General features: G+C 43.4%; 3 protein-coding genes across 5 annotated transcripts in view; 1 reads left to right on the forward strand and 2 right to left on the reverse strand.

The window, feature by feature from the left end:
* The window catches only part of VASH2 (vasohibin 2), a 51,299-nt gene extending 42,006 nt beyond the window's left edge, over positions 1-9,293 (reverse strand). The window contains exon 1 of the mRNA XM_042051796.1: positions 9,264-9,293. The gene's annotated coding sequence lies outside the window, so the exon portion shown is untranslated. The remainder of the gene's footprint in view (positions 1-9,263) is intronic.
* On the reverse strand, positions 3,806-9,291 carry TATDN3 (TatD DNase domain containing 3). 3 transcript variants are annotated; one of them, XM_042051793.1, is made up of 10 exons: positions 9,210-9,291; positions 9,106-9,138; positions 8,943-9,016; positions 8,647-8,731; positions 7,075-7,137; positions 5,931-6,040; positions 5,478-5,533; positions 5,155-5,267; positions 4,302-4,379; positions 3,806-4,031 (listed from the first exon to the last, which is right to left on the reverse strand). In XM_042051793.1, exons 1-10 carry the CDS (start codon positions 9,261-9,263, stop codon positions 3,888-3,890), a joined length of 810 nt encoding a protein of 269 aa, XP_041907727.1. In that variant the 5' UTR covers positions 9,264-9,291; the 3' UTR covers positions 3,806-3,887. The 3 variants fall into 3 exon arrangements, with proteins under 3 accessions (XP_041907727.1, XP_041907726.1, XP_041907728.1); XM_042051792.1 differs by having other exon boundaries at positions 4,302-4,382; XM_042051794.1 differs by lacking the exon at positions 7,075-7,137 and having other exon boundaries at positions 4,302-4,382.
* NSL1 (NSL1 component of MIS12 kinetochore complex) lies at positions 9,247-18,968 on the forward strand. The gene is made up of 6 exons (XM_042051791.1): positions 9,247-9,537; positions 9,736-9,820; positions 11,557-11,687; positions 14,112-14,166; positions 16,799-16,866; positions 17,455-18,968. Exons 1-6 carry the CDS (start codon positions 9,262-9,264, stop codon positions 17,731-17,733), a joined length of 894 nt encoding a protein of 297 aa, XP_041907725.1. The 5' UTR covers positions 9,247-9,261; the 3' UTR covers positions 17,734-18,968.
* Positions 18,969-19,807: the final 839 nt, after the last annotated feature.

The raw sequence follows: 19,807 nt of genomic DNA on the forward strand, positions 1-19,807 counted from the left end.
CACACCCCCGTTCTCAACAGCAGACCTGAGCAGGGTAGTGGCTCTGATGTCCTGTGCTTCAGCCAAGCAGCATCTCTCCGAGCACAGCACCAAGCATTTGGGGACATGGGTATCAGCTCCTGCCCCAGGGTTCATCAGGACCATGATCCTCGCTAGGGTTTCTCATTGTTTTGTCATTCACAGTAGCTCAAAAACTCGGCAGCCGGTGGAGAAGGCACTTGGCCCTCACTGCATGGTGGGGCCATCAGGCAGTGCACTGAGGGTTACGTCCATGCCCCAAGAGATTCACACTGATAAAAAAGCCAGCCCCAGTAGGGAAAATGAACAGATGGATAACCACCTGCTGAAGAGGAAAATGTTGAGACAACTGGGTGCTATGGCAATTCATATCCTTTCTTTGATCTCAGTGGTATCTTTGTACCGCATATAGAAAGCAAGGAGAACAATAAAGCTTTATGCTAAGCCAGTGACTTTCTCAAATCCACTTTCCTGCTCCATAATGGGAACAGAAGATCGAACCCCAGTCTGCCTTAATGAAAAAACAAACAAAAGCAGAACTTCATAAGTGATGAAAGTTGCATTTCCAGGCAATTATTTATTTGCTTTGGCCTTTAAAGAGCCTATCTATGCATTGCATAGGAGTCTGTTGGAAGCACCTCCAGTAAAAGCCTTTAGTCAATTTGCCTAAACTCTTATCATGATAAACATCAGGAATAAACAGCATTTCACCCCCTTGACCTCATCACCATCTCCTCACTTGCTCCCATGTCAGAGTCTGGAAAAACTCAGAGCACTTTGTCCCAGAGTTCAGGAGATTCAGGCCCTGTTAATCTATGGCTAAAAACAAATTTCAGAAGAAAGACCCAGGGAGGGTGATCCAGCTGCAGCCCCCCAAAGACTGTTTAAGTGAGCACAGATTGAGCCCTTTCTTGGCTTTTTTGTCCCCTTTGTACATCCTGCAAGGTAAAGCGACATGGGGAGTCCTGCAAAGTGCAACCAGATCTGCTGTTTGTAGCATCCCAAGGAAAGCTGGTGGCTGAAGGTATCAGATGGAGCTTGGGACCTACCTCTTTCCACACTGCTGCAATCTGTGCCGTTCCTCTCTCTGAGACGGAGGTCACCTGGGCTCTATGTGACCCCCCAAAATTGATGGCGTGGCTGAAAAGAAAACTTGGGATGCCACTAACTTTCCCAAAAGCTAAATTTGCACTGTGTCCTTCCTCCAGTACATCCCTGGCCACTTCAGTGTCCTGTGCTGCCTAGGGGAAGGCATGGTTTTTCCAGACACCTGAGAGGCTGCAACAGGGTTCAGCACACACGCTGATGTTGCTAAGGCCAGCCTTTGTGGGGATGGAGAGCTTCACACTGTGCAGCCACACAGCCCCCCCAAAGCCATCCTGCCTTCCCCAGCCCCTCTACGCCAGGTGTTAGCCTGGCAATGCAGGCAGAAATCCAAGCTCTCTGTTAAATTCCCCTTTTGAGGTAAAGTTACAGAATGACTGCTGAGGATCAGCATAGTTTTCCTGTTCAGAAACCAGACTTCCTCCTCACGGCACAACACTATCACCAGTCCTAAGTGAGCACCTTAAAAAGTTGCGTTTCTTGTGCAGAGCAACAACTTTATTTCCAGTGCCTGCTGCCCGCCCCCAGCACTGACTGCAGGGACTGGGGCGCAGCCAAACCAGCAGCTCTGGGAAAAGGGTGCTGCTTCTGACCCTTGTAATGTGTCAGGGATGCCAAGGCAGGGTGGGAATGACACTGCATTTTCCTTTTCTGGAACTCCAGGTCACCTACTCCATGACTTAGCTCCGGCGCCGCAGGTCTAGGGAGAGGACAAAGCTGGTTTGTTTTGCCATGGGCCCCCTGCCAGACTCGCCCTGCCCATGGCTGCTGCAATGGCAGCTCTCCCTGGCCCAGGGGGAAGCAACTCCGTGCTTCTTCGCCAGCCTCAACCACCCTGCTGCAGCACCACAAGCAGCTCCAGGCCTGCTGCTGCAGGGAACTGGGACATGGGCTGTCCTAGAGCCCCCACGGCCCACGAGGGGCTGCCCACCCTCAACAGTGCCTGTCCACAGGGGAGTTGCAGGATGTGTGTCTACAGGCTTCTGCAGCAGCAAAAGGGATTCAAACGCTCAGGAACCATCCTACCACGAGGCTAAAGCTGAACCACAGCAATGCCACCCCCCTGCAGAGACAGGGATTTTGAGGAGACTGCTTAATATCCTCCCTTTTTGCAAATCCGGTGTTTTCATCCAATGTTAAGAATTCCACAGGGAAAAATAATTAGGTCAAAACTCTGCAAACACTTGGATGCTGCCTGACTTCTTACCTGGAGCGTATCCGTACATAATGGCATTCCTGAGCAATACCGGGAGCCTTCCCAACACACAGGCAGCAGGAAGCACATGCAAGGCTGCCTCATATCACGTGTTCAGCATCTCCAGTGATACGATTAATAATCATTAAGTGAATCACACCAATAGTCTGACGACTACTACACACCTGTTCGCTAGCACCATCTGGAGGCAAATCCTGTCCTTTGCCCAATTTAGTGGAAACGGTGCCTGTAGATCCAGGAAAAGGAAGGGCTCTAACTCCTCTGGATCACTCTCAGCAAACATCAGGTGTTTGCTGCTCTAAATACACGTTGTAATAGAGACAAACCATGCAAGTTTGGTTGTTTGCTCCATGCCAAAAACTGTTTAGGAACACATATTTAAACTGAGTAAGCTATCTCTAGTCAAAAGGCAGAACAGAGCTCTGACAAGCAAAAAAACCCCCTGACAATGTGGCTTTAAGAAACTGAGGAAGACAACATGGAGGAAAACAAAACTTTAAGATGGGGCATCACTTACATTGCAAGCTTTTTCCCCTTGCCCTCCCTGAGGTGGTCATGGACTAAGTTAACACCTGTGTATTTTCCTCACTGACCTTGTAAAACTGCCCATAAAGAGAGAAAACCTCCACTTCCTTAATGGCCCTCAGAACAGCTGGGCGTCATGTAAAACCCTCCTCATTCAATTGCTGGTTTATAATCAAGTTTTGATCAGCATTTCACAAGCCCACATCCACACAGGTGCTGTAAGGGAGCACAAGATTCAGTTTTCAGGACAGTGACTAACACTCCAAGATAGGACAAAACTGAGCTTGTCTCCCTTTCACATCCTGTATCTCCTCATACTGAGCAGTCAGGAGAGCGAGTCCTTGAACTTAAGACCAAACCCAGGTTTTTTCCTTTGAACGCAATTCAAAAAATAAAATATTTTAAAATTTCAAGAAAATCCTTCTCAAAATAGCCAAGGTCTTAGCAACTGTCACTTTATAAAAGGGAAAAGGAGAGGAGTAGAAGGGCTGTTAATTCTTTCCTTCCAACTGTATTGTATTTCCAACTGTATCTACACCACTCGGAGTCCAGTCAGCACAACAGAGAATGTCCATCCAGCTGGGTTCTTCCAATGGCTCAGAAAGGGATGTGCACTCTGCAAGCTGTAACAGGAGCTTTCTTGTCATGACTGGGTCCACAGCTTGTGGCTTTCAGTCAGCAGAAATAAGGAATGAAGTGGACATCAAGCAATGCACAGTAGCCATCTCCCAGACTAGGAGCAGCTGGCAAGCAGTCTGAGAAACGAAACTGACAATTTTATGGTCCTCTTCTTTACAAAGTTTTTGTTCAGAGACATGATGCAAATGAACAATGTGTCTATCACATTCAAGAGATGGTGCACACCAAAGGCCTTTGAGAAGTTCCCTATTTTCATCCTATCCAGCTATATAACACTGCTTGCTTCCAAAAGCAAAACTCCACTTTAACACAAGATGCACGTTGCTTTTATTAATTACACCACAAGTAATACTTTTCGCAACATCATATATTTCAGTTTCTGAATCTATATCCGAAGAAAGTGCTGAAGTTTGGGGAATACTTTTAGTGCATTCTGTGTAGTCACTTCTATAACTTCTCCAACTGGAATTCCTTTAATTTTGGCAATGTATTCAGCAGCAATGTAAATATTTTTGGGTTCATTTCTCACCTAAAAAACAAACAAACCAGCCAGTTACAGATCGTAGAGATCATAAGTGTTTCAGATTCAGTACTTCCTGACACAACTTCAGTCACATTGTGGCATGTGTGGCAGAAAAATGACACGTATCCATTCCTCTTGGATTATGTTTCCTCTGTAGCCTCTTTCCTCTCTTGTATCCATGCTTACACTACTTCACTCTCCTGTGCCAGCAGCTGACCTCCACAAGGTGTGGGTTTGGATACAAATGCACAGAAGTCCCTCCCTCCCATCATTTACCTGTTTTTCAGGCCCCAGAGCAGGAGAGTCAGTTTCCAAGCACATGTTTTCCAGAGGCAGCTGTTTCACGAGCTTCTGCTTCTTGAAGAAAATAAGACAGCCATTAAATACTTTATGCACTTAAACCTGTGGGAAAAAAACATGAAGGGAGGATATCCCCTGCATTTAAAGGCAACGTCAAAACACTTTGGTGCCACTGTCTACATTGTATCAACAATTTTGGAATGGAAGCAAAACCACCAGGAGCTGCTCAAGAAGCCCCTTCAAATTAGGGTTCTCCTGTTTTCTAAATATCTGAAGTACTATTATCTCAACACTGAATTCATTGTTATTTACTAAATCCTACAGTTATATTGCACAAAACACCCCATGTTTAGTTGCCAACGCAATTCTAATTTGCTGGGTTTTGTGCATATAATATTTGTGTATCTTTTCCTTATCTCTGCTTTTACTTCTCAACCCCAGTGTGCTTTCCTGAATTCCTAATCTCATCCCCATTTATATCCATCCCTCATACATCCTCCACTTGAATCGAGCCTTTTTCTCTCTTACATTTCCTGAGCTTATCACAGAAACCAGTCCTATCAGAGAAACTACTCCCTTCTCTACATGTCATGTCCCTACTGTAAAACAATACAGTGACAGAAGCTTCCAAAGAAGAGTTCACCGGAAACCACAATCAAATGAGAAAAACCCCCCCTTGTTTCTCAGGAATAGCTGAACTGGTTTAGCCAGAATTCCCCCTCCGAAGTCCAGCTGAGGCAAAAGCCCCAGGCAGAAATTCAGCCAAAGTAAAAATGTGCAATGCACAGAGAAGGAGCAGAGCCCAGCCAAAACCAGGACAAAATGTTACCTGCTCACTCCTTATAATGGAAGGAGGAATGGAGAAGTAGTACCCAGCTTTCACCCCTTCCATGGCTACAGACGGCTTCCCATCAAAGGCATGGAGCAACACCTTGGTAGCACCTTGGAGAAACGAAGCAAAGTAAATCATTAGCAAGGAACAGTAGGGCTGTGTCAGCTTCCAATGAGACCTTGGTCCCGCACAGAATGAGCACAGAATCTCTGCACTATTGCTCCCGAATTTAACACACACAAACTGATGAGAGGACATGGCACAACTGGAGAAATCCTGTTGGCAAAAGCCATAGCAGAGGAAATGCATTAAAAGCATACCTTGTTCCTTCAAGAGATTAATGGTTGGTCTTCCAGCTGAGCAGGAATGAACATTTCTGCACAGCAAGGAGAGGCCCCGGCATTAGGAAATTTAGCCAAATACTTTTTTTTGCAAACACAAACTAACAGTATCTTGGGATGAAAATAATTAATCCGTATTACACCTTTTATCAAGAAAAAACCCCCTGAGATATATATATGAAAAATTTCAGCTACAGTGAAGATATAGGAATAACACAGCAAGAACAGGGCACATACAATGACTGTACAGAACTGCAAACATAAGGAAAATTCTATAATTAAATCACAAACTGGAGACTGACAGGACACTAATGCCAGCTTAATCCACCTAAGAAAAGTTCTGTGGGCACTTAGTAACCATAAACCCTGGGAAGTATTTCCACATGTTACTGAGATCTGGCAAATTCTCCTTCTAGTATAAACAAAACCTACAAAGGCAAATCCAGTCTTCTTGCCAGCTCAATCTGCTTGATCAAAACCTGTCTTTGTCCTTCCTTCTGTTCATCGGTGCTGGCAAATCTGGGAGTGAAATCTAGTCCAACCTACAGTGCAAGAAGAGAAGGGAAAAAGTTTTACAGACCTAACACTTAACAAAACCATAATTAGACATATAAAGGCATAAGTTCCTTCAAAACTGCAAAGCATTTCAAAATATATATACCAATTAAAATGAGCTCAGCTGCAGCTTAACTCAAAAAAAAAATCCATTCTCAATCATAAGCTTTTAAACTATGAAAGCATTTGTGGGCAGACAGCTACTAGCAAGGGTATTTAACATTTTAGTCTGTAACTGGTTTTCTGTGGGGTTATATTCTATTGAATACTATGTCAGATTAAGTCTCAAATATGGATCTTCAGTATAAGTAAAATTTCTGACCTGAACCCATAGCTTTAGTCCAATCTCTAGCAAAAATCTCCCATTAATTCTATACTTTTTTGATCTAAACATGTTCAGGCAAAATTTAAAGTTTGTCAAAGCAATCTCATTCACAGTTACACAAAGAGAAGTCCTTCATATACAGTACAACGTGACAAATTTAGCTACAAAGCTCTGCCAAAACCTGCTTTTACTGCAGCCCGTGTAGAACCAGACATAAGTCCCTGTGGTACCAACACACAAATAGAGGCAGACTCCATCCTAAAGCCTCAATTCATTTATAAACAAATGTAAGACAGGAGACAACAGATGGATAGAGATAGATGAAGGATTAAAAAAAAAAACTGTACAAGTCAGTGTGGTGTACTGAAATCACAGCTTAGCCTAACTTTGTCAGAGAAGAAGGCAAGAAGGACCTGCCTTTGGGTATAACACGAGATAGCATAAGTATGTAATCTTCCTATGACTCTACCAGCATAAATTCCATCTATTTTCTAATAATGATAACAAAGGAAAAGAGGGAATCAGGCAAATCTGTAAGGGAAAGCACATTAAGACAACTACCAATCAGACTCAGTGCTTATTCAGGCTGACAGCAATTCTTATCACATACAGAAAAACAAGCATTGACTCAGTTTTTGTAATTCCAGTGACAGCTGCTGCTGGAGAGATTTAAACAAGGTATGGAGTCCTACTCACTTCTCCGATCCCCACCAATTTGTCTTTGTAAAGTTCTATAAGAGGCAGTGCAGCATCCAGATCCTGCAAGAATGAAAGATGCAACTCTTACTGCCCTTACAAGAGGAAAGGGTTATGAACCCAGCATTATGATTAAATTGGAGTTTCCTTCACTGTTCTGAAATTCTGTGCTTTAGAACTTGCCATTACTGTGAACTGTGCAGTCAGATTTTAGAAACCTGAAGGAGCTACCTTCTTTATTTAATAACTCTTTCATTATATATATATCTATATCTATCTCATTACATTTATATGTATATATATCCCCTATTCTAAATACTGCTACTTATAAGCTAACTTTTCACAGTAGCAGCAGAAAACAAGGCCCATAAATAGCTTGGTAACATTAAATAGCTGCAGACGGCTCCCTGAGATTTTCAGGATAAGGCCACAAACAGTTGCCTTCCAGTTCCCATGTTAACAAAGGGACATCTGCATATGCTCTTTGCTGTAAGCAAAGCACACTTGGGATTTTTAAAACCAATTCACTGCAGTAATACAGCCAGATGACTCCAGTGAACAATTCTGCTTTAAGGATTAACATGGACAAATGGATGTGCTGAGAGAGCCTGGGATTTGGTCCACTGGGTCTCCTGCATTACAGAGCACAGAGAAGCCACTGGGCAGACCTGAAGGTAAATCAGGCAGACAGGAGTGATGTCTGTATAACTTAGGTCAAAGTAACAAAGTGCTTATATAGCTTGGCTTATAAGATATCTATGTAAACTTAATATCAATATAACCCAAATCATGACCTTTTATCAATATAACCTGAAGCATAGCCATCTATACTTATATAGCCTGAATCACAGCTTTTACTTATGTAGCCTGAATCGTAACTTCTATACCTATAACCTGATGCTTATATAACCTGAATCACAAATTTTGATACCCATATAATCTAATATGAATACTTTTTATACAATGTAATGGCTAGTATATAGTTAACTAGTTGCTTATATGCAGAATAGAGAAAAAGAGAAAGAAGAAAAAAACCGAAACTTACCAGGTGTACAGTTTCAGAAATAGGTAAGTGTAGTACTAATGAGAAATTGGGAAGCCAAAGCCAATTAGCCACCAAACAAAGAATTTAGGCTGGTTAAGACCAGATGGACTGAAGAGCATCCTAACTGCACATGCCCCAAAGACAAAGTTGAAAAGTTCAAGTGCAAAGAAGACTTTAGAAGCCTTCATCAAAGACCCCCAAACGGGGGAAGTGCATATGCAGTGCAAAGAATTATCTAATAACCATGAGATCATGCTATGTAAATTAGTTCCACTGCATACGTGATGATGCTGTAAAGACATAGCAACATTAAGCAAAATTTAGTGTGTAAGTATACCACAGCACTTGACAAGGGTGGGTGAGTTAGGAGGAAAAATCCCCCTCACCACCAGCGCTGTAATAAACAAATACCTACTCTATAGCCATCGGTCTATGGGGATTTATTTCCAGCCTATCTTTCGGGAATCAGGAGCATCCTGTTGTCTGTCCTGAAAAGTCCCAGCAGTATTTTAGAGGCCGTGCTTTACCTTCAAAGTAACACTGCGCTGCTCCTCTGGAGAAACCTCTTGAACGGGGTGAACTCCCAGGCATGGCAAGACAAACCCTGGGAATCTAGGCACAGAATAGATAGTGAGAGTGTGAAAGACCACAAGAGAACCCAAGTTTAACACCACGAGCCCACAGAGAGCCCAGGTTTAAAGACAAGAAGGGCCGGCCTGACTGAGGAAGGCAGCGCATCCCTCGCCAATCCCCAAGGCGCCACCAAGGCGCGGACCCCGCGCCGGGACACGGGTGGGCGCCGGGATCCCCGCCGGCCTCGCACCTCTCCGCCAGTTCCACGACGCTCCGGAACTCGCCCGCCTGCTCCGACACCACCACCAGCGCCGACACGGCCGCCTGCGGCACACAGAGAGCCCCGGCCCGCTGAGACCGGCGGGGCCGCGGGGGCGCAGCGAGAGGCTCCCCTCAGGCCAGCCCCGCCTCACCTGCTCCGCCGCCCGCACCACGGCCGCCACGTCCTGCAAGAGACACGCACCGCCTCAGCACCGGGGCCGCGACCAGGACCTCCCTCCCGCCCGCCGCGCCTCACCGGCTGGAAGCAGGGCGCGGCCAGGTGGCAGTGGCAGTCCACCGGCCCCGCCATGCCGCGCCGGGCGGGAAGGCACCGGGCGGCCGCGGGTTCCGCTTCCGGGCCGGCATTTTCCCCGCGTCCCAGGCGGGAAATGGCGGCGGCGCCACCGCCGGGGCCGGAGCAGGAGCAGGAGCAGGAGCAGGAGGGCGCGGCGCGGCGGGACCCGCGGGTGCGCTGCTGCTCGCGGCGCGGGCTGGGCGCGGTGCTGGAGCTGTGCGCGCCCTTCGTGCGGGCCCTGGCGCACGGACAGCCCGGCGGGGCCGCCGCCGAGGCAGACGCGCTCTGGGTAAGCGGGGAGCGGGAACGTCCTGGGCCGGCACAGGGCCCGGTGGGCCCCGCTGGCAGCGCCTGGCACCCGGGTCAGGGGGCGGCTGGCCCCGGGGTGGCCCCCGGGCAGGGCGGTGAGGCGGGAGGGGCCCTTCCCGCCGGAGGGATGGGTGGATTCTTGGATGAATGGATTGTCAGCCTGTCCCGTGTCCTGCAGAACTTCGAGACAGCGGTGCGGGAGAACGTTACCATTAACGGGCAGCCCTGGGAGGAGGCCGCCGATGACTCCCGGCTGCAGAGCGGTAGGCGGCGGTTTCCATTCGTTTCCTGCTGGGTGGGTTTGTTTTGGTTTGGTTTGTTTTTGCCCAGAGGTAAAACGGGGCCGACTGAAAGGGGAGGTTCTGACTGGATGTGAGGAAGTGAAAACTCATTGTTAGGATAAGAGAGCGTTGGAAAAGACTGCCCAGAGAGCTTGTCTCCAGCACTGGAGGCTTCCAAAAACAAACTGGACGAAGTGTTCCGAGCAACGTGTTTTGAAATGGACGTTGACCCTGCTGTGAGCAGGAGGCTCTGGAGGGCCCTTCCAGCGTGAGTGTTGGGGGCAGTGACCAAGATCTCTTCTATCGAAAGATCCTAGGAGACTTGTGTGTTGCTGCTATTTAATATACGAAGCGTTGAAAATTATTGCTGTATAAATATATGTAATAGAAGCAATGTATTTATAATTACTGCCTTTGGAATAATAGTAGTGGAGATTCTTGGTCATCTGGTGTCCAGAGAAAGTTTCAGTGCAGTTCATTCGCTCACGTGCGTTGGCATTAGGTGCTCTTTGCCTGCAGCTTGATGCATTTTACAGTTACACAAAGCTGAAAGTACAGGTACATTGAGCTAACTGTGGAGCTGTTGAACTGAAAACACTGAACTGCTTTTTGGTCAGGAAGCTCTGAGCAAATGTGGGCTCTGAGCAGTATGATCTAGTTAAAGGTGTACCTGCTCATTGCAGGGGGCTTGGATGAGATCACCTTTAAAGGCCCCTTTCAACCCAGACTATTATCTGATTCTGTGAAGTTTCTGCAGTTGTAGTTCTAGAAGTTGTAGTTCTACAGCTACTTTGACTACAAGGTCAAAAATGCACTGCTCATGATGCAAAATGCAAAACTGAGACACTGTCATCTGCCCACAGCTGGCATAAAGCTGGTATAAGGACTGTATTGTGCTTTTTAATTTGATACAGATTTACTTGTGCCTATCTCTGATCCAGTTTGAGTGACTAAGAGATCTGGCATTTTGTGCCTTCCATGTTTATGTTGACCAGTGGCTTAGGTCTTTCCTGTCTGTACTTAAATGATGTCATGGTGATCTTAAAACAAACAACCAAACCAAACCCACAAACTTTTAAAACCTTGGCTGTGCCTTTCTGAGTTTTGCAATCACTTGATTCTGCATGGAGTGACCCAGAGAGGGTGCTCAAAATCCATTCTTTATTGCTAGATTGGAAACATTGCATGGCTTGCAAGTTGTACTCAACACACTAGTGGGAACAGTGAATTTAAGTGTTAAACTGCTTATTTGTGCTCTGTGTGAGGTAAAATCAGTTAGGCTTCCAATTACTGTTTGTACAGTTGGAGTTTGTTTAATGCTTGTAAATCACAGAGATAAACCATTTTTCATTGCTTTGCTTCTGTTGAAAAATACATTACCTCAAAAGACAGCCATTGCTTCGTAAGACTTTCTTCACAGATTCAGAGTTCATAGGGAAATACGTATTTTTTTTCCCCCAGAGGGTGGTTCTCTGCCTCTGTCCCCACCAGATCATTTACTTCAAAATAACTGGCCAACATCAAGTTATGCTCCAGTTTCTATACAGCCTTAGCAAGGAGATTCAAGACATACATTTATCTTTATGTTGATAATCATGCATGACATTTTTATTTGAAATCTAAAGCTGCTTTTTCCTGATAAGTTTGTCTCAAAAAAAAAAAAAAAAAAAAAAAGGTCTGAGAATTCCACAGTAACTTTGTGTGTTTGTCACTTTCAGGTTCCAACATTAAAATTCTGGAGGATCAGTTTGATGAATTAATAGTAGAGACAGCAACTAGGCGCAAACAGTGGCCTAAAAAGATCCTAGTGCATGCTATCCAAACCATGAAAGCAGAGCAAGAGATGTTGGTGAGTAACCTAAGACTTTCAGAAAACCTTTGCACGTTGCAGCTGCTGACCATGTATAACTTGAAGAAATTAATCATACAGTGCTGACCTTTAAGCTCCTTCCCATGGTTGCTTTTGATTCTTTATAGTAAAATTAAATAGCTTTTTTTCGTTAACTGGTTGTGCAGTAAGCTAAGGGTTGCTACAAAGCATTGTGTCTATGCCTGAATTGGGTCTGTGGCACAAAGAAACTTGAGCAGATTGCTTCAACCTGGTGACTCATGATTTACAAACCAGTAGGCATCTATTTATCTTGTCACATCTGAGTTCCTGAAGTCCTTGCCCAAGGGCTGGTTGAGGTACTAAATGCTACACTACATACAGATAGATAGTATCATGTAGTGTATGACTTAAAAGAAATGTCAGTGGCTTCCTATGCAGTTTTTTTGAGCTAGTAATTGTGTCAAGTAATGTCTTTCAGTAAAGCATGAAAAAAAAGGCAGTGTGGATTAGTGAATCAGTGCGGTAAATTCTGTGGGATTTTTGACACACAGTGTAAAGTAATTACTGGCATTAAACAACCCAGTCATGTCCTTGGTTGCCAGAGATCTTCCCTGAAGTTATGTTAGGCCTCCCTTTTGCTTATCTCCTGATTAATTAGGATTCCCTTGGCAAAAAACAAGAGGCTGAGGCAGAGTCAAACACTGGCATAACTTGCCCAGTGAAACTGTGGAGTCTTCATCCTTGGAGAGATTCATGGAAATACTCAGAAGTTTACTGGATGAGGCTCTGAGCAACCTGCCTTAGCTGGCCCGACTTTCAGGAGGGTGTTCAAAGGTCCTTTCCAACTTCAGCTGTTCTATACTGAAGAAGACAGGGTTTTTTAGACAGTTGTGTAAAAGCCTGCATTGCATTTCTGAGGACTAAAATTGACAAATGTTAACTCTCTAGGTTAGCCAGGCAGGGATGATTTACAGTAAGGAAAAGTACTTGGGTACACATTTGTCTTACATCTGAGGTCTTCTCTAACATATGTTGCCTTTTTGCCTCTCTGTTTTGTCAGTGTATCAAGTACATAAAACAAACAAACAGAATCAACTAAAATAAAATACACTATTGCATAACACCAAGGTTTAACAAGACCTTTTAATCTTTCTGCTACCCAAGTCCCACTTGGATTAGTTATTTAGAATACCTCTCATGCTACCTTTTTTCTCTTGCTGATTCTTCAAAGTTTACACCACCACAACTAGATGATTATTTTAATTAAAATTGTCTGCAAAAGTTTAGTTTATCCCTGTAAGAATATGTAGAAATATATGAAAGAAATATAGAAAGCTTATTTTATCTCTGTAAATGGTCTCTTTTTTTCGTCTCTCAGCTACTTCTGCAAAGGTACCAAAGGTTTCTCTGCTTTTGGTTGAAGATTTCTTGTGTTCTTTCACAGCCATAGCTAATCCTGTAATGCATTCTGAGGCATAAAGAGCAGCCATGAAGATGTGATTTATCTGGAGAGCACCACTCATTTATTGTGGTGATCTCGCTGTAATTGCCAAAGCAAGAGATAGATCATCCTGTGGGTTTTCAGTCAATATGTTCTGTAGAGCTTGAGGCTAATGCAAGCAATGTTTGTTTTTCTGCTTGGAGCTGTTACTGCAAACTTGCTAAGAAGTTCTGTGAACTGTGAAAAAATTCTCTGACAAAACTACAGCGAGGAATGATTAGCTTTCCCCTACTTGCTTTTGCTTGAGGAAGGCTGGGGGACAGCTCCTGAAGTGGAGAACACTAACCTGCAGTTGATATAACTTGTGTTCCCATGGCCTTGCCTTGTTTCCTTCTTCCCTGTTAGTTGCTTCTAATTCTACCTTCAATATAGCTGAGTATGGGTTGGGTCCATTTACTATTAGTTTACTTCATGTCTCAGTTAACTGATGTCAGGTCACAAGATTCACAGTTTGTGAAGCAGTGTTCTTACTTCTGCATAAGTAATTGCAGGGCTAGAGTGTAGTTGTTTAAGTACTTTTCTTTTGCTTAGCTTTTTGTCTTAAACTCCCTTTGTTGGAGTTCGTGGCTCTGTGAAAGCATGCTGGTTCTGTGAATGGCTCCTGAGGAGCTAGAGCAGCTCTTTTTCCTCAGTCGTGCAGCAGGTGGCAATGCTTCTTCCAAAATGCCTGGATGTCAGTTCTCATGCTTTAATAATTAGATTTCTGCAAACTAAAGCAGATTCTGGGGATGTGTTTACAGAGAATGTAACTGTGTTAACCAGAATACTGTTTTCAGTAACTAAGTATCTATAAACTGTATCTCTAATACATTCTTGATCTAAATAATTTTACCACCATCTCCATTGTTCTGGCTGCTATATGTATATTAGATATCTATTAAACCAAGAGGGTATTCCATAATTTTTATTTCTTTCTTTTTTTTTTTCTTTTGAATATGCAGAAGCTCTACCAGCCTGTGGTAAAACCAGCAGAGATAAGACCTCAGCCTTGTCAAGGTAAAGATTTTGTGGGGAGGGCAGCTGTACTGAGGAAACACTGCCTCGCTTTCTGGCTAGCTGAAAATGTTTAAGAAATTTTCTTTCTTTAAGCTTGTTTAAAATTACTGGCTCTTTAAATAATAAACTAGAAGGCTAGAAGTTTGTCATAAGGGAATGTGTTGCTGCCTGAGTTTTGCTGTGTCCATTTCTCTTGTTCTGAGTGCTGCCTGCAGTTAGGCACTGTGCTTAAAGGCAGAAGCTGGCCACTCTGTGTGTGTATTGGAGAGAAACTGTCATACAGCTACCCCCAGGAGGCTTCCTTAGTTCTTTCCTTCATCACTGGTGGAGGCCAGCTGGGGAACTGGATGGATCACTGACATTCTACTTTGTCTGTTCTTGTGTTCCTTTTACATGAGTACTAGAAATGCTTCAACCTCCCTTCCTTAGCAATTACTTCCTTCAGGGAATTGAAAGCTGTTGAGTAGGACTCAGTGATGGCAGTGTTGACTCTCCTAGCCTGCCAAGTAGGACACAGATTTTGTCCTGCCCATGCCACTTGTAAGGGTTGATGAAGGAACAGAGCTGTAAACAACATTGTAGGTTTACTGCATGCTTTCGAAAGATGCCTTTGGAAAGACTCCTTGGAACAAGGTGGTGGATTTTGCTGTAGATGATTGAGGCTGGCCGTAAGAAATGGGAAGTTTTGTGTTGCCTGTTGTTAAGTATTGAAAAATGACAGACTGTAGCATGCAGTTCTAATTTGAAAAGTGAGAACCCTCACTATGAATTACTGCACAGGATGTAAAGCTGGTGTAACAAGCAGTGGTGCTCAGAGTTTGAGGAGCTGAGCTGAATCTTCCAGTTCTCACCCTGCAGATCTGACTTCATTCTAAGCATCATTTCCTCTTTGTAAATGGGAGGCATTGCTTCCAGCAGTGCCAGCCTGTGTGCAGCAAGGCAGCTAGTAGGAGCAGTACAGAGTGACGCTTCATAGCTGGGTTCCTTTTGGTTTCTAGTGTCCAAATCCAGGCTTTTCTGATGTCAGTGAGCTGCTTGCAAGTTAGTAGCAGCTTGCACTATAGTATGGTGGTTTTGGGTTTGGTAACAGCAAAGCTGTAGCAAAAATACCATGGAGTTTGTGCAGAATTTTAGTATTATGTAGTCTTTGGGAAGTTTATGTATCCCAGTTTAGCAAGTACAGTGGCTAGAAACCAAAAATGTTTAGATTACTCAATACCTTTCATTTCCTTGTTTCATTTCCCTATGTTTTGGAAAGCCTTGAACACTGAAGAATATAATGCCATCTATGTGAAGCTGAATTCCTGCAGGCAAATTTCATTTAACTGTGTGTCAGTCTTTCTGTATAATAATCTAAATAATTATTTCTACTTAACTTCTTCCTTGCTATTTCCTAAGGTCACCAATCTTCTCATCCCAATACTCTACTGTAGAAATGCTTCATTATGGGCATACCCTTCTTTTAGAGGATGCCCATCTGTAGGGCTCTGTGATGTGTTTAAAGAGGCTGCTGCTGGACTGTTTATTCTTCAAACTGAATGATAGTGCATTTTAGGGTCCATGTTCATATAGGGATCATGTGTTCCTAAACCAGGTCTGACCAGCGCACTGGACACATGGACAATTTAACAAACACCATCTTTTGGTGGCTACTACATTTCAGCAGGGAATCACTGTAGCCCTGTGCTAGAATGCAGTAACTGACTTTGATTACCTACAGCAGCACTAATAAGATTGGCTTAAAACAGAATGCTGTATTTAACCCTGACAGGATTTAGGGATGTGTGCACTGCAGGCTCTGGTAAAACCCTACAGAAAACTAGTATTAGTGGAGGTGACGCTCCTTACTTCCCAGAACCATGCTAGTCTGCTCATTTTAAGTTTTGTGGATGGAGAACATGCAAACCAGTTTCATAATAGCCTAGAGTTTAACTCTTGAATACAGAATACAGAATTAAAGTATTGATGATCTTGCCATATTGCTGCTACTGTCGAATGTATGCTGTATTCCCCCTGGTGTTCTGCACCTGCTGCCTGCTTCAGTGTTCCTGAAAGCTGGGGTTTTTTCTTTCCTTATTAGCACAGCAGAATTAATGCAGTTCGTGTTACTTATGCTTGGGTCTTTTTGGTGTTAATGCTTGGTGAGTTAAGCCAGAAGAAAAAAATAGTAGCCTTTACTGTAAAAGCCAACTTGTTGGAGACATAGGATGATTTATTTGCCCTCCTTAAAATGGGTTTTCTTCATCTCATGTTCTCTACAGTGGTGTGTGTTCTCTGTGGTTTTTATCAAATGTAATATGAGCTTAAAAGTTTTGAAAACAAATATTTTTGTGTAATCATTTCTTTACAACTGTTCTTTTATGTCAAATACTGGCTTTGTGTTTTCTAGGTAAGAACTTTGGGGCTTTCTATAGTTGAGACTGCTACCCTCTACTGCAATTTGAGTGATAAAGAATAATGCTAGTAAGATAAACCATGCCAGCTGTCATCATCAGTGTTACAGTGAAAGGGATGTGTGCTGCAGGTTTGGGTTTTATACAGGGACTTCACTGGTTTTCTCTCTGATTTCTGATAGTGAGTAGTGAGGGAGTTATGTTTCAGAAGTTGATTTGGGCTCTGTGTTTGTCTGTAGATGCTTACATCACAGATCTGAAGCAGGCAACCGAAGTGGCATCCAAACAGATCAGCAAAGCAATACAGGTGAGACCTCTATGTGCTCCAAGAGAATATGTTTTTATCTTCTTGATCTGGTAATATGTCACAAAACAAGAGTTCTAACTCATCTTCCTTATAGTTTGGTAGAAAAAAAGCCTCCGTGTATACTTTTGAAGCAGGTAAAGCATTGTGTTTGTAAAGCATTCCCCCTCACATGGTAGTAAGGAAGATTACCCTGTGGCTGTAGGAAATACTCTTACTGAGATTTTGGAACCTGCAGCATCTGAAAAATAGAACATCTTTTGAAGACCTATATGACTTCATCTGGAGTTTGACATTTATTACTTCAGTATCTGCTTAGGCCTCAGCTGTGGTGTTCCTGTGATACTTCCTCAGCTTAGAGATGTCATGAGGGAACACTTCAACTTGGCATACTCTTTGCATGGCTTCTGAGTGCAGACACCTCACTATTGGGGTGGCAGCTCTGCATTCCCAACCCTCACCCACCATCCTGAGCATCGTCTCTGCAGACACGGAAGCTTTTGTGCCTGTCAGAATCTAATTAGCATATTGCATGCCTTGTAACCATTGCTTTTCCCATGTAACTTGAGATACTTGGGTTTGTTTTTGCAGTCTATTCCAGCACTCATAGAAAAAGCAGAAGGTTTTTCCCTTGCATTAACTTGGCAACCAACCTTGGAACTCTGCAAGCTGCGGCAAGAAGTCTTTTCTGATTGCAAGGCGAAGGAGGAAAACAATGTCCAAAATTTAGTACCACCAGGAGAAGTCACACCAACAGAAACTGTTTCCAGTAAAAATCCTTATGTTTTGCTAAAAAGAAGAAAAGCTGCAGATTCCCCAGAGAGAAGGCGCTACCCACTGCGGCGGAGGAGGATCACTCTCAGCACATGAATTTCTCCTTTTGTGTTTTCACATTGGAATCTCAGTTGTACTTTTGTCCCATGTGTTCCATCTTTTTTCTTAAAACTCATCTCCCCTCAGTGCTACGCATGGGAGCTTCCTTAATTATTCTTTGATCCTTTAAAATATTTCTATTTTTACTGTCACACTGATGGTATATGAAAGCCTACACATACCAGTAGCATCCAATATCCAGCAAGTGTATTTGCCATTTAACTCATTTCCTGCTCTTAAATTGCAGTTTTTAGCTTGAGTCCTTGTGCTTCTCAGAGTTGATGTGCATGCTTTACGTATGTGGGCAGTCTTTTGGGAAACCACTAACTGCTCATTTACATTCAGCATGTCTCTAAAGAGGCTGGAGGATGTCTAGTTCTCCTAATGCACTTCACCTTCCTTAATTACTGAGGCAGGTGGCTTTTATTTTAATGAATTAATTGACACTGCAGCATATTGAAATCACCAGATTTGATGCAATGTTGGAGTTTTAAGGAAGTCCGTGTGCAGATGTGACATTGGTCCCTGCTGTTCTACCTTTCCTGAATGTAGGTCATCTAGGCTTATTTATAGCCATGTTTGCTGAAACTTGGATTTTTAGTAATTGTATGTATTTACTTGCAGTGTGCTCTTCTGAATAGGAATTGAACCATCAACACCTTAGAGTCCGATATTTCGTTTCATGTAATCCAATTATGCAGCCTGGGGTTTTCCTGGACAATATTTCTACACATGACAGGATCTTGACTTGGGTTGTGTTTGCATTTGTGTTGACTAAACTTTAAAGATCAATACAGGCTACCGGTAAATGGTATTCACTTGAGCTAGCTTACTTTTGTTTTCTTTACTCACTAGTACCTAGAGGATTGCACAATAGTACTATACTGAGCATTGTGCCTTAACCATTGATAACTTTTGGTAGCGTATGCTTGCATGTGCCTGCAGTAAATACTCATGTCTAGTCTGTAACGTAGTTCTTAACACAGTAAATGGAGGGAGATTTTAGAAGCCTTATTAATGACATGTTTGGTGCTAAGAAGACAGGTCCAACCTAATGTCTGAGAGACTGAAAATTCTCAAGAAAACAGATTTTAGCATCATTTATTTTGTAAAAGTGAGCATCTGTACTGAGACTTTGTATATGTAATCATATGTAAATATTTTTCCTGTCCTTGTATATATAAATGTGTGTTTTTATATGAAGTAAATTAAATCAATTAAGGAAGATCAAAGCTTCGGATAATAGTGTCAGTCCTAATCCTGGAATAGATGGTGGCTGAGCATTAAGCGTACTTCAGAAGGCATCTGTGTTAAATTCTGGTTTGAGTAACTGAAGTAGTTCCATTTACTGCCTTTGAACTCACAACTGTTATTAATCTCAGGGCTACAAAGCTTCTCGTGTAAGAGAGGACAGGATGTGAGAGGGACTGGAGCTGCAGAGCTGTGGAACATGTGGCTGAGACGGCTTCTCACACAGCCACTTGCTATTTTGAGTGCCCATGCTTGGTGCGAGTTAAAAATCCCCGCTACAGGTTTCTTCACAGAGATCCTGGGTGTTGCTAGGCTAAGGTGAGCCCTGCAAGATTTGGCATGGCAACTATTACAGCATTTGGCCATTTCCTCTGTTAATAGGAAGATTCTCTGCTCTTCTCTGCAAATGATAGGCAAGTACAGAAAACAGCTAGGAATAGCTGGGTCTCTTTGAAGAAGTCCTGTCAAAAATGTCTGGGGTAGGACAAATGCCATAAGAAATAAGAAGGGCAAGCACTGTGATTTAAGACTTAATAAATAAATTAATACATTCCCACTACAGTGCATGTTTCTATGTAGAGACTGAGGGATAGTTGGCCTGCACAGGATTTAAAGTGAGTGGGAATGGATGCCCTGAGTTAGAGCGAGTTGGTCTTTGTTTCATGGCCCTTGTTTCAACTGCAACTGGGTGGAAAAAGAAAAATGTATCTGGAGATGCTGGCCAAATGGATTGTGTAAAGAAAAAGATAAAGCAATCAGGATTCCAAGTGCAGCATACAAACTAGGAATTTAAAAATCTCTGATGGCTACTTTTGGCCAA

This window comes from Corvus kubaryi, unplaced genomic scaffold (assembly GCF_017639235.1).
Source record: "Corvus kubaryi isolate FWS band 111438036 unplaced genomic scaffold, C.kubaryi_AGA036_p1.0 76, whole genome shotgun sequence".
NCBI lineage: Eukaryota > Metazoa > Chordata > Aves > Passeriformes > Corvidae > Corvus > Corvus kubaryi.

Excerpts from the sequence above, each read along its gene's own strand:
- TATDN3 (XM_042051792.1), bottom strand. The coding sequence starts at position 9,263 with ATGGCGGGGCCGGTGGACTGCCACTGCCACCTGGCCGCGCCCTGCTTC. Across the intron at positions 8,732-8,942 it reads GTCGTGGAACTGGCGGAGAG|ATTCCCAGGGTTTGTCTTGC; the intron begins GTGCGAGGCCGG and ends TTCTGTGCCTAG. Across the intron at positions 7,138-8,646 it reads AGCGCAGTGTTACTTTGAAG|GATCTGGATGCTGCACTGCC; the intron begins GTAAAGCACGGC and ends TCATTCTTGCAG.
- NSL1 (XM_042051791.1), top strand. The coding sequence starts at position 9,262 with ATGCCGCGCCGGGCGGGAAGGCACCGGGCGGCCGCGGGTTCCGCTTCC. Across the intron at positions 11,688-14,111 it reads AAGCAGAGCAAGAGATGTTG|AAGCTCTACCAGCCTGTGGT; the intron begins GTGAGTAACCTA and ends TTGAATATGCAG. Across the intron at positions 16,867-17,454 it reads AGATCAGCAAAGCAATACAG|TCTATTCCAGCACTCATAGA; the intron begins GTGAGACCTCTA and ends TTGTTTTTGCAG.